The sequence below is a fragment of the Narcine bancroftii genome, chromosome 1, assembly GCF_036971445.1.
Source record: "Narcine bancroftii isolate sNarBan1 chromosome 1, sNarBan1.hap1, whole genome shotgun sequence".
Classification (NCBI taxonomy): Eukaryota; Metazoa; Chordata; class Chondrichthyes; order Torpediniformes; family Narcinidae; genus Narcine; species Narcine bancroftii.
The window spans coordinates 28,286,198-28,302,483 of NC_091469.1; the positions used below are offsets into that span (position 1 = coordinate 28,286,198).

General features: G+C 42.1%; 1 protein-coding gene across 1 annotated transcript in view; it reads right to left on the reverse strand.

Annotated features, from left to right (window-relative positions):
* The window catches only part of LOC138756661 (protein shortage in chiasmata 1 ortholog), a 241,433-nt gene that overhangs the window by 120,563 nt on the left and 104,584 nt on the right, over window positions 1-16,286 (reverse strand). Inside the window, exons 19-21 of the mRNA XM_069923047.1 lie at window positions 11,128-11,200; window positions 10,098-10,164; window positions 7,232-7,416 (exon numbers count right to left, since the gene is read on the reverse strand). Of these exons, the coding sequence (XP_069779148.1) occupies window positions 7,232-7,416; window positions 10,098-10,164; window positions 11,128-11,200 (325 nt within the window). The remainder of the gene's footprint in view (window positions 1-7,231; window positions 7,417-10,097; window positions 10,165-11,127; window positions 11,201-16,286) is intronic.

Here is a 16,286-nt window from a genome sequence, read left to right on the forward strand (position 1 = left end):
AGCATCTGATTGAGGAGATCATCCACACACAGGCTGAGGTCACCAACACTAACCAGAAGAAACTTATGGTACTATGCACCAAGATGGGCCCTCACATTTTCCAGGCGATCCGAGACTGCACGTATTTTGAACCAGCGATGGTCGTCCTAGAAGGCATATACAGGCCTCTGATGAACATACACTACGCCCGGTACCTACTCAGCATTAGGGTACAGCAGCCAGGTGACACGGCAGACACCTACCTGGGGGCACTGCGAGAATTAGCATGCCCATGCACGATCGAAGCTGAGGTGACTGCTGGAGAAGTGGAGCGACTTGTCCAAGATGGCTGCATGAGAGGGTTGCGATTAAAGGTGACTTGACACAGACTGCTGGGGGAGAAAAATGCCACCTTTACCAGGATCATAGAGGTGGTCCGCTCCCTAGAAGCTGCACCTCTCATGTTGAGGTCTTCGATTCTCGCCTCCCCCATCTCTAGCCTGGCCGACGCTGATGACAACAGTCGCTGAGGAATCCCATGTGGAAGAGACGATTGCCACTGCAGTCCTCCACTGTGAGGACTGCACATTGGGTTCGACAGGCGCTCCTGAAAGAACTGCCCTGCATGGATCTCGCATTGCTCCCGATGTGGCAAGAAAGGCCACTTTGCTAAAGTGTGCCTCTCCAAACACACTGGGAGCACTGCAGCCCTCCATGACCAACCGAGAGTCCCTTCCAACCTCGGGATGGCCCCACGTGCAGGTGCCAGGCAATGCCATTACTCTGCCCACCACTTCTTCCCATACCGACGATGTAACTTCCGGCTCGGCTGTCCAACCACGCCGCCACCATGTGCTCGCCATCTTTCATTGTCCAACTTCCGCCCACAATGATGTCACTTCTGGTTAAGTCACCTGACCACGTCAACACCATGTGTGTCTCCTGGGAGGTGCCATCGTGGGCCAGCTGACCCCCAACACACCAACCAGACATGGTCAACCCGTGCACGTGCAAAATACGAGCAGTTATCAACAAATATGATGGAAGTACAAGAACAACAGAATGAGGAAAATCAGAGTATTATGAAGGTTTATGAAAAGGGTAAATGTATAAGGAGAAGATGAAAAATTTGGAGTCTGAAGTTAAGGAAGAAATTGTTGAGAGGAAGATAAATTTGGAAAAAATTGATAAGATGGAAAATTTTATAGGAGAAACAACATTAAGGTTGTTGGCTTGGAGGAAGGAGAAGAAAAACATGACATGATTCACTTTCTCCAAGGATGGATACCCAAGGTTCTGGGGGTGAATCAATTTGAAGGTCTAAATGAAATTGAAAAAGCACATAGAACTCTCAGACTATGACCATAATCAAATGAGAAACTTTGCTCTATAGTAATTAAGTGTTCAAAATATAGAGACAAGGAAAATATTCTAGCCTTAGCAGCAAAAAAAGTAAGAATTTAAAAAAAGTCCACTTGAATATCATGGTTCGAAGGTTTACTTTTATCTGGATATTATTACACAGCTGTTGGCTAAGAGGAGACAGATTAATGAAGTCAAGAGAAGTCTTTGGGAAAAGGGATTCAAGTTTACATTATGTTATCCAGCGATGATGAAGATTGTATAACCAAATGGCAAAAATACATTTTTTATGGATTTACAGACATCAGATTTTGTGGAAACTGCCTTCTAATAGGCCGAGTAAATGTGAAGGAATTATTTGCAATGAGACAATGGCTAGTAAATTAGAGACTCTGTTTTGATGTAATACCTGGGAGGTGAAGGGTGCTAGAGTCCATCGGCTGCTGTTCATAGGCTCGTTTGTGGCAACGAGCCACATCCTGTACAATAGAGGGGGGTGGTGCTTTTTTTTCCTTAGCACCAATGGTGAGGGGGGGGGGGTTGTTTCACTATTATATATATCTATTAATGGAGCTGTATTGATCTTTTATTTAACTTTAGAGAATTGATTCAATACTGAATTTAAATTGGATGTTGGAGATGTGAGATTTTTAATGGATATATGATTAATTATGATTATTGTTAGATATATTGTAATTTAACATTTAGAATTGATTTAAAATAATAAGAAATTTATGTATTAAACATTATAGGATGGTATGGATTAAAAGGGTTGGATAAATCCAAAGGTAAATGGGAAGTGGATATTGGTTTTATTTTTTCTGAAGATGATTGATTAGATATTTGTTATGATAATGTAATTAGACTAATAAATGTATGCTATGCAATGATTAATTATAGTTTTTTATATTAATTATATTTAACACCTGAAAAACTAAAAAAGTATAGTTTTTGTGAATTAGATTCGTGTTGGAACTTTTTTTCATGCTGTCTGGTTATGTATGTATATATATATATATATATATATATATATAAATAAATATATATATAAGCTTTTTGGAGGAAAATTCAATTGTTTTTAGAATATCTGTATAAGATTAAAATACCTTTAGATCCGATAGTATCTTTATTGGGCAGTTTGCAACCTCTGAAAGGTTTGGGTTTAGATAAATTTCAACTTGCTTTTGTATATTTAGCATTATTTGTAGTGAAAAAATGTATTGTTAGTACATGGAAAGATACAAACATGATTGATATTAATAGATGGCATAATGAGGTGACATATTGTTTAATAATGGAAAAAATTACATATGTTTTGCATGATAACTATAGCTTTTTTAGTAAGTGGTTGTTATATTCAGAACATTTACATTTTGATTTACGTTGGTTCGATTTTAATATGTATGTTTAATTTTTTTCTTAATTTTTTTTCCTTTCTTTATGACTCTCCTTAGGAGAGCTGGCTGAAGGGGGGGGAGGGTTTTTTTTTGTTTGTTTTTTTCTTTTTTTCTATAAAATACAATGTTCATGTTTCTGGTTCATTGTTGTCTATGCTATTTACTATCTGTATTTTGAATGAATAAATAAAGTTTTAAAAAAAAAGAAATTGAAAAGCACATAGAACTCTCAGACCACGGCCACAATCAAGTCAGATTTAGTGGAAACTTTGCCTTTTAATAGGCTGAGTAAATGAGAAGGAACTATTTGGAATGGGGCAATGGATTAGTAAATTAGTGACTTTGTTTTGATGTAATATTTGGGAGGTGAAAGGTGCCGGAGTCCGTCAGCCACTGTTTAATGGCTCGTTTGTGGCAATGAGTCACATCTGGTATGATAAGAGGGTGGTGGTGCTATATTCCTTAGTGCCATAGAGGGAGTTCTATTATTATTAAATATATGTTTATGAATGGAGTTGTATTGACTGCATTGATGTTTTATTTTACTTTAGAGAATTGATTTAATACAGAATTTTAACTGGATGATGGAAGAGATACAAGATTCTTAATAGATATATGATCAATTTGGAGTAATATTATATATTGAAAGTTAACATTTAGAATTGATTTAAAACATAAGATTTATGTATTTGGATCTGTTATAATGTGTTGGTTTATTCACTCTATTTTTTTTCTTTTGTGCTTTCTTTCCTTTCTTTTTTGGGGAGGGCAAATATAAAGATTAATTAAAAGAACCAATAATATCTTGTGCTGGAGAGTCAAGCTGGCATGTTCAGCTACGACATCCAGTATAGGTCAGGGAAGCTCAATGAGTCCCCCAATGCCAGTGCACAGCCCAAACAACTGCAGGCGCTACATGACACCCTCTGCCACTTGGGCATCACGCACCTGTACTATGTCATTAACTTCCGGAACCTCCCCTTCACTGTCTAAGAAGTCCAGATCATGACTAAGTCCTGCAGGGTCTGTGCGGAGTGCAAACCACATTTCTTCCTCCCGCCATAGGCCCATCTATGAAGGCCACTCAGTCTTTTGAGCAACTCAGCATCGACTTCAAGGGCCACTGCCTTCCACGAATAAGAACTTCTATTTCCTCTTGGTCATAGACGAATACTCCTGCTTTCCCTTCGCCATCCCTTGCCATGACACCTCCACCACCTCCGTTATTAAGGCACTGGCACAGATCTTTACCATGTTCAGATACTTGGCATTCATCCACAGCGACCAGGAGTCCAGCTTGATGAGTGAGGAACTGCTCCAGGACCTGACAGTGCGAGGCATTGAGGCTAGTCACATGACTAGCTACAACCCCAGGGGGAACAGACAGGTGGAACACGAAAACGGGGTAATCAGGAAGGCAGTCCTCCTGACCCTGAGGTCGTAAGGCTGATTCATCAACTATTGGCAAGAGGCCCTCCCCGAGGCACTCCACGCTCTAGTGCATGGCTACCAATCAGACCCTTCATGAATGCCTTTTCTCCTTTCCTTGGAAATTGGTGACAGGAGTCTCCCTGCCACTGTGGCTAACAGTCCTTCTCCTCAAACACATGAGGACCCACAAATCCAACCACCTGGTTGAGCAGGTGCACCTCCTCCATTTAAACACAAATTATGCCTACTCCAGGTACCCCAATGGACGTGAGGACACCGTTTCAACCAAGGACCTGGCATCAGCAGGGGCCCAGCCCTCTCACCCCAGGCACCCATGGCCCATCCAGGATCCCCCGGGAGCTGACACCCTCTCTCTGCTTCTCCAAAGGGCCCCACTCCCCACAGTCCCGCCCCACACCTATATCTCCACTCTGCCAGACACCATCCCGCCCATACCACTGGCTGCCCTGGACCCAGCCAACCCTCAGGCGGCCCTGCTTTTACTGACCATTGACCAGGAGCCGGTCCCAGAGGCACGGACAACTGCTGGACAATCTGAATTTGTAGATACTACTCATTATTGAGAACACCGGTTCCCCAAGGACTCATTTTAAGAAGGGGGTGAATGTGGTGATACACCCAGTGCACTAGCCGCACTCCTACCAGCCTACTGCAGGGGGAAACCACTGCATCTGCAGGCAGGAAACCCGGGATTCTGGCCCCACTTGCCAGGTGTCAATCATTGGCCCATATAATGACTCCAACCGGCCCATTTGGAGAGACTGACACGTGGAGACTGGTGTACAAGTTTAAGTTAATTAAAGCCTGTTGTACAGTCTGTGGCCAGGACGGCTTTGTAAGGTGAGCCTGGTGGGCAGCTCGCACAACCAACTGAAAAACCTCACAAAGATTAGCGTATACAGAGCCGTTGTCATACCCACACTCCTGTTCGGCTCCGAATCGTGGGTCCTCTACCGGCACCACTTACGCCTCCTAGAACGCTTCCACCAGCATTGTCTCTGCTCCATCCTCAACATTCATTGGAGTGACTTCATCCCTAACATCGAAGTACTCGAGATGGCAGAGGCCGACAGCATCGAATCCACGCTGCTGAAGATCCAACTGCGATGGGTAGGTCACGTCTCCAGAATGGAGGACCATCGCCTTCCCAAGATCGTGTTATATGGCGAGCTCTCCACTGGCCATCGTGACAGAGGTGCACCAAAGAAGAGGTACAAGGACTTCCTAAAGAAATCTCTTGGTGCCTGCCACATTGACCACCATCAGTGGGCTGATATCGCCTCAAACCGTGCATCTTGGCACCTCACAGTTCGGCGGGCAGCAACCTCCTTTGAAGAAGACTGCAGAGCCCACCTCACTGACAAAAGACAAAGGAGGAAAAACCCAACACCCAACCCCAACCAACCAATTTTCCCTTGCAACCGCTGCAACCGTGTCTGCCTGTCCCGCATCGGACTCGTCAGCCACAAACGAGCCTGCAGCTGACGTGGACATTACCCCTCCATAAATCTTCATCCGCGAAGCCAAGCCAAAGAGAAGAGACAGTCTGTGGACTTTGCATCAGAATTATTCATTCAGCAGTGCTCACAGAAACCAGTTTAGATTGATAGCACAAAGGACTGTTTGAAATTCGTACATTTATCATTGTTATAGCAATGTAAGCCTTGATCCACTTTCTCAGCAAGATAGATAGCAAAATTTGCATCATAAATTTCTGTGGTTCTCAGAAGGTAGTCATTCATGGCTCTATGTCTACACTGGTCAAGGATGAGAATGCCAGCCTCATCTTGTTTTCCAATTCATGGTCTGTAAGGCTTGAAGGTCAGGATATGTGCCCACATCTACAGTGTCCTCCATAATGTTTAGGACAAAGGCAAATTTTTTGTTTATTTGCCCCTCTGCTCCACAATTTTAAATTTGTAATCAAATAATTCACATGTAATTAAAGTGCACATTCCAGATTTTATTCAAGGTTATTTGTATATATTTTGGTTTGACCATGTAGAAATTACAGCACTTTTTATACATAGTCCCTTCATTTCAGGGGACCATAATGTTTAGGATATTTTGCTTCACTGGTGTTTGTGATTACTCAGGTATGTTTAATTGCTTCAATGGTGCAGGTATAAGAGAGCTAGGCCTGCTTCTAAGCTTTTGATCACCTTTAAAGTCTGTAGTTGTAATTTTTCAACATGAGGACTAATGAAAGTCAAATAAGCCATTATAAGGCTGAAAAATAAGAGACATCACCCAAACCTTAGGATTACCAAAATCAACAGTTTGGAACACTATTAAGAAGAAAGAGCGCATTGATGAGTTCAGAAATTGCAAAGGGACTGATATTCCAATAAGACCTGCCGATTTAAGGATTTTTATCATAATGAAGAAAAATCCCCAAACATATGTCCAACAGATCAGAAACACTCTTCAGGAGGCAGGTGTAGTGCTTAGAAGCAAGCCAAGCTCTCTTATACCTGCATTAATGAAGCAATTAAACATACCTGAATACTCACACTTCTAAAACCAAATGTCTCAAACATTATGGTGCCCTGAAATGAGGGAACTATGTATAAAAAGTGCCGTAATTTATACACAGTCCAACCTAAATGTATACAAATAACCTTGAAAAAAATCTGAAACGTGCAACTTAATTACATGTGAATTGTTTATTTACAAATTTAAAACTTGTGGAGCAGAGGGGAAAATAAAGGAAAAAAGTATTTTTGTCCCAAACATTATGGAGGACACTGTAAGTACTTTTTAAATGTGATGAAGAATTCAGCTGCCACCATGTTTAAATTCAGTGAATTTCAGGTAACCTTTGCTGTCTCAGCTGAAAAAGTTCTTTCAATCTATGTCTCTTTAATAATTGATATCTGTACTAAAGGAATTAAATGTTTATTTCTTCATAAAATGTTGTGCAGCATTCTTCTTTTAGGTCACTCAATTGAGAAACAGTAGACGGTATGCTTTCAATATTACCCCATATTATTTTCATTTATAAGTGTTTCCATATAAATCTTAATTTCAGATATTATTACCTGCTCCTGAACTTTTAGGTACTGTGGTTTGAAGAATTATATGATTTACATTCTGTTGCTTGCAGAGGTCAGCCCAATTCGAGATGTCCATATAATCATACTCTACCACCAAAGAGAACTGAATCCAAGGAAAATCTGCTCCAATGTGATGATTGTAGACCACCAAACAAGAATATCTTTCCAGACTGGAAAATAAAAATGTAAGTAAACTTGGCATGACAACAAATGAATGAATATATGAACAAGAAAGTCCACTCCCTCATTTAACATGACTGTCCTGATTATATCCTTAATTCATCTTTCCTGTCAACCTGTAGTAACCTTTCACTCCAATTTCTGCATTAAAGATACTGAAAGTTTCTGCCTCCAATGCCCTTGGAAGATAAGATCTCCCAACACACATGACCTCACGATTCCCTTATTTTTAAACAATGAACCCTACTTGTTTATTTTTCCACACCATTAAGAAGAGCGCATTGGTGAGTTCAGAAATTGTAAAGGGACTGATATTCCAATAAGACCTGTCGATTTAAGGATTTTTATCATAATGAAGAAAAATCCCCAAACATATGTCCAATAGATCAGAAACACTCTTCGGGAGGCAGATGTGGTGCTTAGAAGCAAGCCAAGCTCTCTTATACCTGTGTTAATGAAGCAATTAAACATACCTGAGTACTCACAAACACTTCTAAAACCAAATGTCTCAAACATTATAGTGCCCTGAAATGAGGGAACTATGTATAAAAATTGCCGTAATTTATACACGGTCCAACCAAAATGTATATAAATAACCTTGGAAAAAAATCTGAAACGTGCAATTTAATTACATGTGAATTGTTTATTTATAAATTTAAAACGTGGAGCAGAGGGGAAAATAATTATAGTTCTCATTACTTTTGCGGCTACCATAGAACCACAGAAAGAGAAAAACATGTGACTGACGATTATGTGTATAAAGAATTGATCCATTCCATCTGCTCCTCTTTTAGTTTACTGAATAAAGATATTATTTAATTTGAAGTTCATATGTATTTATCAGTAAGATAACAAAATATGTGGCTAGATCTGACCTCTAGCACTTGCACACACTTTATGCCATAGAACGAATACAGTGTAGAAGCAGTCCATTTGAACCATCAAGTCCGTACCATCATTGAGAAATCAATTCATCCCATACTCCTACTCTCACCTTAGTCATGCAAATTCTTTCTTTTCAGCCAATCAGCATCATTCCATATTCCTTATATACAGTTCTGAACCATCATCAATGAGAATAGCTTCTCTTTATCTTGTGACAATTTATGTTGTGTTTGTATTGTATATAGATGTTTTAAAGGAGATAAAGTGCAGTAGGTTTTGTTAAGTGTAGGTCACATACAAACACTTCAAAACAGATCTCAAGCTCAAGCTAGACAGTCTGGCTCCAAATGCCTTTGCAAAAGCTCTGGGGAGTGCCCAAGGGACTTCACTAATGGATTGTTGCTTTGAAAAGATGAAAGAACTCGGAGGAGTAGGTTCAGAGCAGCACGCTCTCTGAGTGGAATTTGCTGTTTTAAGAGGGTCATGTGGTATTGCAAGCAGAGGGAATCAAACAGACTTTTCTCAGAGAGAGAGAGAGAGAGAGGGAGGGAGGGAGGGAGAGAGAAATCAGTTTTGAAGTTTTTACAGTTCAGCAGCAGCAGCTGCGACTGAAACAGGACAAGCTGGCAAGCTTGTGGAAAAAGTCCATTTTGAAGATGGGTTGTGAGTGCTTTATTCAACCTGGTCAAAGCCCTTGTGGTCCATCAAGAAGAGAGGACTGGATGCCCAATGTTGCACTTGAAATAAGAGAAACAAAAAGTAACTCTGTGGTGACCTGAAAGAAAGAGGTTATCATCTGGTAAACCCTGATGGGGCAAATTTCTTCAGCAAGGACTGAAGTGGCTGATTAAAAGTGTTTAGTTTGTGTCCAGGAACAACAAATCCCTCTCCGAAAACCAACAAGAACCTTCCTGAGTGGTAACCATTTACCTTTCGAAACCAAAGCCTGGTGAAATTCATAAATGTTAAATTCTGTGCACAGTATAAGAATTGCCTGCAACCAGTGAACTTGGAGGAATGAGAAGTGAGATTGGACTGTGAATTAAAGAACTTTTCTAAATTCACACACATGCATTACATACATGTGCGCTTAGAATTAGAAGGGGGTTAAGTTAGGTTAAGTAAGGTAATAGTGATAAGTTAAAGTTGGATCCTGTTTTCATGTTTAAAAATAATGAAAAGCAACTTTTGTTTAAGTAACCATTTGGCTTGGTGAATATCTGTTGCTGCTGGGTTTTGGGATCCTCTGGGCTCATAACAATCTACTTTGACTTTTCCTCTATCAGAAACACTCATGATCCCAACTGTTCCATGGAGAACACCCCCAGTTTTTACATAACCTTAGACCATAATCTATTAAATTATTTTAGTCAATCTCTCTTGAATGATGTCTAATACTATGACATCCTTCTTAAAATATTGCAGCAAAATCTTTGCACAACATTCCAACAATGCTTATGTACCCCCAAATTCCTCAAATTACTAGATTTTTTAAAAAAAGGAATTGTCCCCTTATGTTTCTATTGCCTTATTCCATTTTTCTTACTGAAGCATAAACATTTTGAATGTTTTAACACTAAATTCCTCTTGCCATTCATCTACTCATTTCTTTAGGAAGCTGTTCACCTCAACTCTATCACTAGATGCTGAACCAGTTGTGTTCCTGATGCCCTCCTGCCCAATTCATAATTTTCCCAGGCCCTCTCCATCATATGATAACAACCCAACAATTAGTGAACCTGATGAGCAATGTGAGAAGCAGCAATTGAAATTTAATTTCACTAACCAGTTTAAAATTTTCTGACAAGTCAAAGTGGCACCTTCTTCAGGAAAAACAGCAGCAGGTATTAAGCCTACAAAATAGAAGGATGATACATTTGGAAAGAGCAAGGACATGAGCATTGAGAGACCTTAACTCAGAATGTGAAATAAAATGGAGAGGGTATCAGCGTTTATTTACTACACTGAAAAAAATGTGACAAGTATACATGGCAATCCACAAGTTTTATTTGGTGATTTCCTATTCCTCTCAAGCAGGTACTGTTTGAAAGTCATAACAGATAAAATCTGCAAATGAAATTACAATGATTAAAATATCCTTTGTTGCATGAGGTAATAAAATAAATTTTAAAAGAACATCAAGCCATAATTTAAGTTTAACAAACTATTTGGTCTAATTTTTTTGTGTGCATTATAATTTTCTTGAAGAAATATTTGAAAATTGCATAACTGATTAATATATTAGAAAATTTTTCTTAAAAGTTTATTCATTACATTTCATATAATTGGCCTGTATTTGTTCTAATTTTTATTTATGAAATGTTTAAAATATTAGTTAAAATTGTGAATTTATTTCTTCCTGGTTTGCTAGCTATCATTTTTATTGGCTGCTTGATGGCATCACTGTTGCTGAATACATGGAAACTCCTACAACTAACATCTGACAACAGAAAAAAGGTATAACAATGCCATAAATCATTACTGATTTCTGATCAAGAGAAGAGTGCTATTTCACTGTTGATCCCAAATCCAGCCCATTGTATTATTCAAAATGCAATGATCAATTCACTGCTGCAAATGGAAGGTAATCCGGTGGGGGAAAGAATGCACTTCACTGAACAAAAATATGCAGCTACTTTCAGAAGGAAATTTTGTTCAGACTGCATATGTAAACAGGCTTTTGGAAGCAAAATTATATTTTTAACTACCAATACATAACACAACTAAATCAAACAATACATGACAATACATAACACAACTAAATCAAACAATATAAATTCAGAAACAATCTGATACACATAAACCATATGTCTCACCTTTCAGGTTGATGAGGCTGCTCACAAGTGTAGCTCTAATACAGTCAGAATCCATCCTAATGATGATTAATACCTGCTCAAAAAGTTATATCTAAAGTTGTCAGTACTTCATAAAACTTCAAGTGTACCAATAATATCAATGTCTCTAATAAATAACATACTATATTGACATGAATGAAAACACTTATTTGAAAAAGGATCAGAAAATGTTTGCACATTTTGTGCAACCACACAGATGGAAAACTGTTGGAACTTATTATCTCTAGCTCTTCTCGTTAAAATTCTCAATTGAAAGTTGATTCAAGTTAAAATCACTAAAGACTCAGCACATTTTTTTGCACAACCAACTGTGTATTACTTATTTTCTTCCTTTTACATTATCTTTTTTGTCCTCTTATGTGTTGTTACATTGTGCTGTGCTTTATGGAACTGAGAAGATGCAACAAGTAAGACTTTCATTATATCTGCACATGTAAACCACTGTTGTGTATAATTGTCTGGTAAGGCATACCTATTGGCTGATTGTACCTGTGGTCCCTCCCCACAGGCTCCTGTATAAAGGTGGCTGTTTCACAGCCCCCTTCTCAATGCAGGACAGTCAAACACTATGGATGTGCCATTGTTCATAAGTGAATAAAAGCCTATTCGTTTCTCAACAACAGTTTTTCGAGTAATTGATGGTACATCAATCTTATTCACTTAAAGATATTTTTAAAATGGAGCAGATCCTGAAGCCAGAAAAGCTGCAGCTCGAGCCTCAATTGCCTGAGGCATCCATCAACTTTGATCTATGGGCTGTGCTGTTTTGAAGCATTGCTGTAGGCTTCCTCTACCATTGTGCGTTTAAGAGACAGATAAACTACAAGTGCTGCCCTCCCAGGTCGGCACCATGGTGTATTCCATGATTAGGGATGCTACATCATATCAGGAAGTCATGGACATACTTAAAGGATAGTATCTGTGTAAGATCAATGATGTCTATGCCAGACACCTTCTAGTGACCCGCAAACAACACGGAAAGGCTTTAATATATAGAAACATTGAGCATGTCTCTACATGCTGCGTGCCTGGATCCAAGGTTGGTATGGAGGGAAGAGACTAGTGCTATCAGCCTTTATTGGGCATCTATGGGGAGGAGCTACAGGGTTGAGGAGGGCAAGCCTGTACAGTCGAGTGAGGTCACACCTGCACTACAGTGTTCCACGAAATTCACTCCTCATTTTTTTTGATAAAGTCTGGACAGTGTCCATTGTTACCTGTCATGCAGTCTGTGATAGTTCACAGATTCGCCACAGTACCAGTTGCATCATTGGTTCCTGTGGGTTGGTGACCTGTATGGCAGGCTGAGTGTCCAGGGGCTGAACTAAATGGGTTCCAGGGAGGGGGTGGCTGTGGGGTGTTGGTGTTTCAGTTCGTGGTTGTAGGTGGGGGCAGAGACTAGAAGGGTAGGTGATAGGTTTAAGTGGTCATTTGTCTGGATGGGGTTCTTGGGGTATCTCCTCTGCCAGGGGCCCCTGCTTGAGCCAGATCCCAGACGGAAACTGTGTCTTCCCACCCATCCGGATACTGTACGTGGGTGTACTGGGGGTTCACATGCAGGAGGTGCACTTCCTCAACCAGCATGTCCACCTTGTGGGTCCTAACATGTCTGGGGTTGTCAGCCAGACTGGCAGCATAGTTCCCGATGCCGACCTCCTAGCGAAGGAGAACAGTTTCTCATGTGGGGTGGCATTTGTAGCAGTACAGCGTAGGGACCTGGTGGCATGTAGTGCCTCTAGAAAGACATCTTGTCACTGGGAGACAGGCATCCCTTTTGACGATGGCTAAGAAGACTGGCCTCCAGATTGTGCTTTTCTCCCTTTCCACCTGCCCATTTCCACAGGGGTTGTTGCTGATGGTTCTGCTTGTGGCTATACCCTTGGGCAGGAAATATTGGCGCAACTCCTCACTCATGAATGAGGACCCCGAACACTGTGAATGTAACTGGGGTATCTGAACAAGGTGAAGAGATTGCAGAGGGCTTTAATAACCATGGACATGGCATATCTGGGCAGGGAATGGCAAATGGGAAACGTGAGTACTTGTCCACGATATTCAGGAAGTACACATTCTGATTCATGGATGGAAGGGGGCCCTTGAAGTCCATTCTGAGACGTTCAAAGGGGCAAGTGATCAGCTGAGCTTTCTCGAGCCGATAGAAGTGCAGCTTTCCACGCAGACTGAATGCCTCCACAGAATAGGGGAAGTTGTGGGCCCTCATGAAGTGATAAAGCCTGGTGACCCCAGGGTGGCAGAAGCTATCGTGGAAAGACCAGAGTTGATCTACCTGTGCTCTCACACAGGTTCCCCAGGACAGGGCATTGGGTGGTTCATTGAGGTTTCCAGCCAGTACAAGATCTCATAATCGTAGGTGGACAGTTCAATTCTCTACCTCATGCTCTTGTCATTTTTAATCTTCCTCCGTTGTTTATTGTTAAACATAAATGCAATGGCTCTCTGGTCCGCCAGGAGGGTGACTAGCCTGATGTCCAGATAAGGCCTCCAGTGGCGCACAGCCTGTGCCTCCTTCTCGATGATCAAGTGCTTGAGTTCGGGGTCTGGGAGGGCCTGCAAAAAGAACGCCATAGGCCAGTCTACGTGGTTCAGTGAGGCAACCAGGGCAAAGTTGGAGGCATCGCTCTCCACTTGGAAAGGGGTGTATCGCCACCTTGGCAATCTCATCCTAATGCCCTCAAAGGCCTTATCACAATGCAGGAAACGTGGTGGTTTTCACCATGGGGTGGGCTTTGTCCACATAATTTGGAATCCATTGGACATAAGAGAAGAACCCCAGGCACCTTTTCAAGGCCTTGAGGTTTGGAGCAGTAGGAGTTCCAGATGGTGGCATATATGCTCAGGGTCATGGGCAATGATGCTATGTACCCCAGTATTGCCAGACCCAAGGTGCAGAACATGGACTTTTTCTGGTTGTATGTTAAGCTCAGGGCCTTAGTGGTAGCCACAAACTTCCACAAGTTTGCATTGTGTTGCTCCTGGTTATGGCTGCAGATGGTGACATTATCCAAGTATGGATATGTGGCTTTTAACTTATAGTCATCCACAATGCAGTCCATCTCCCATTGGAACACTGACACCCCATTTGTGAGGCAGAATGGGACCCATAGGAAATGGTAGAGATGGCCATTGGCCTCGAATGCCATGTATGGACAGTCCTCCAGGCGTATCAGGATCTGGTGATATGCCGATTTGAGATTGATGGTGAAGACCCGGTACTGGGCTATCTCATTCACCATGTCGGCTATGCGGGGGAGGGAGTAGGCATCCAATAAGGTGAACCGGTTGATGGTCTAGCTATTATCAATGACTTTCTGGTGCTTCTCTCCAATCTTAACTACCACCACTTGTGCCCTCCAGGGGCTGTTACTGGACTCAATAATGCCCTCCAGTGGCAATCACCCCACCTCAACTTTTATAAACTCCCTGTCCTGGGGGCTGTATTGCCTACTTTTAGTGGTGACTGGTTATTGGGGGGTGGGGGGTGGAGGGACTGGAGGATGGTCAGACCGTAGGTTGGGTGCCCTGGCCACGTTCAGAGGGAAGGGTGAGCCCTTTAGGAACTGGTTAATTCTGATTGTGGGGAAGGATAGGGCCTTTCAAACTGCATCAGCACGCTCTTAAGCTGGCACTAGAAATCCAGCCCCAGTATGACTGGCCTGCAGAGGTGGGACATCATGAGCAGCTTGAAGTTTTTATACTTCATGCCCCTCAAGGTTAGGGTCACTGTGAAGCACCTGCGGATTTCCATGGAGTGGGATTTGGACACTTGAGTTACCTTACACTTTGCAGGGGACTCTGCAAGGGAATGGCATTGGACTGTTCCTGGGTATATAAAACTTTCAGTACTCCCAGTGTTGAATGGGTAGTCCATGGTGCGACTGTTTTCCTCTATGTCCATCAGAGTGCGCCAGTTGGTGCGGCTTATTCTGGTCCAGCACGATGGAGTCTAGAGTTATCTCATTGCTGAGACAGCTGCTGTAGTGTCGAAAAAGCTACCACCATGATGGCCACCCTGAAAATCTTGAAGATGGCTACCCCATGGATCTCACTTAGCAGAGTCCGGAAGAGACGCCGGACATTTTGTCATACTGTGTTGTCTTCCTCCTGTTCCTGCCATTTGGTCCTCAGCCACTGGAAGTGATGCCAGAAATAGATCAATCTAAGATGGTGATGCAGGTCGCAGTCTGCATGTGGCACTGCTGGAGAAAGGTTTATAATGGCATACCTTGGCATAGTGCCCATTCCTCCTGCAGTTTGAATAGGTCATGCTATGGGGTAGACAGTACTTCCTCGGGTGCTTGATCGGGCTGCAGTAGTTGCATTTCGTGTGTTTGGTAGCGGCAGTGGCAGTCGGTCCCTGAATCCCAAGATGGTGGTGCCTGTGCTTCCCACCTGGTGGTTGCGTGGCTCACAGTGTAAGCCTCAGGGTTCTTCTGGGCTTCCTCCAGCAATCGGGCCATCTGCATGACTTCCTATAGGGTTCAACTGCCCTTCTCCAGGAGTCACTTGCAGATGTGATTGGAATGGAAGCTGGCCACTAGTCCATCACGAATGAGCTCCTCTTGGTAAACCACTGTGGTCACATCCACAACCCACAGACTCATGGCCCTCACAAAGTTATCAACAGACTCGCGTGTGACCAATTGGTAACATGCATACATAGAGTTCACGGGAGCACTGTATTTCTGCCACAGCAGGGCCATTGCATCCTTGTACTTTTCGCAGTCCTGTATTATTTGGTAAGCTTTGTGGCCCACTGATGAAAAGAGCAGGTCATACTTGTCTACGTCTGCAGAGATCTTGTGGTATACGTGTAGGCCTTTAAGTAGTGCAGCCACATATCAAACTTGATGGAGGCCTCTGGATCCCTGAGGTTTTCCCTGGGGGCTCCAGTTTCCTCCCACCCTTCAAAATGTAGTGGGGTGTAGGTTAATTGGGTAGCATTGACTCGTGTGCCAAAATGGGCTGTTACCATGCAGTATGTCTAACTTTATGTCAACACTAGGTGAATGAAAATGGATTTGATTCAAAGTGTCATTGTCTGGTTGCCACTGAGTGTAGGAGAAGATGCATTGGTGTCTGTTGAAGCTTATGTCAGTACA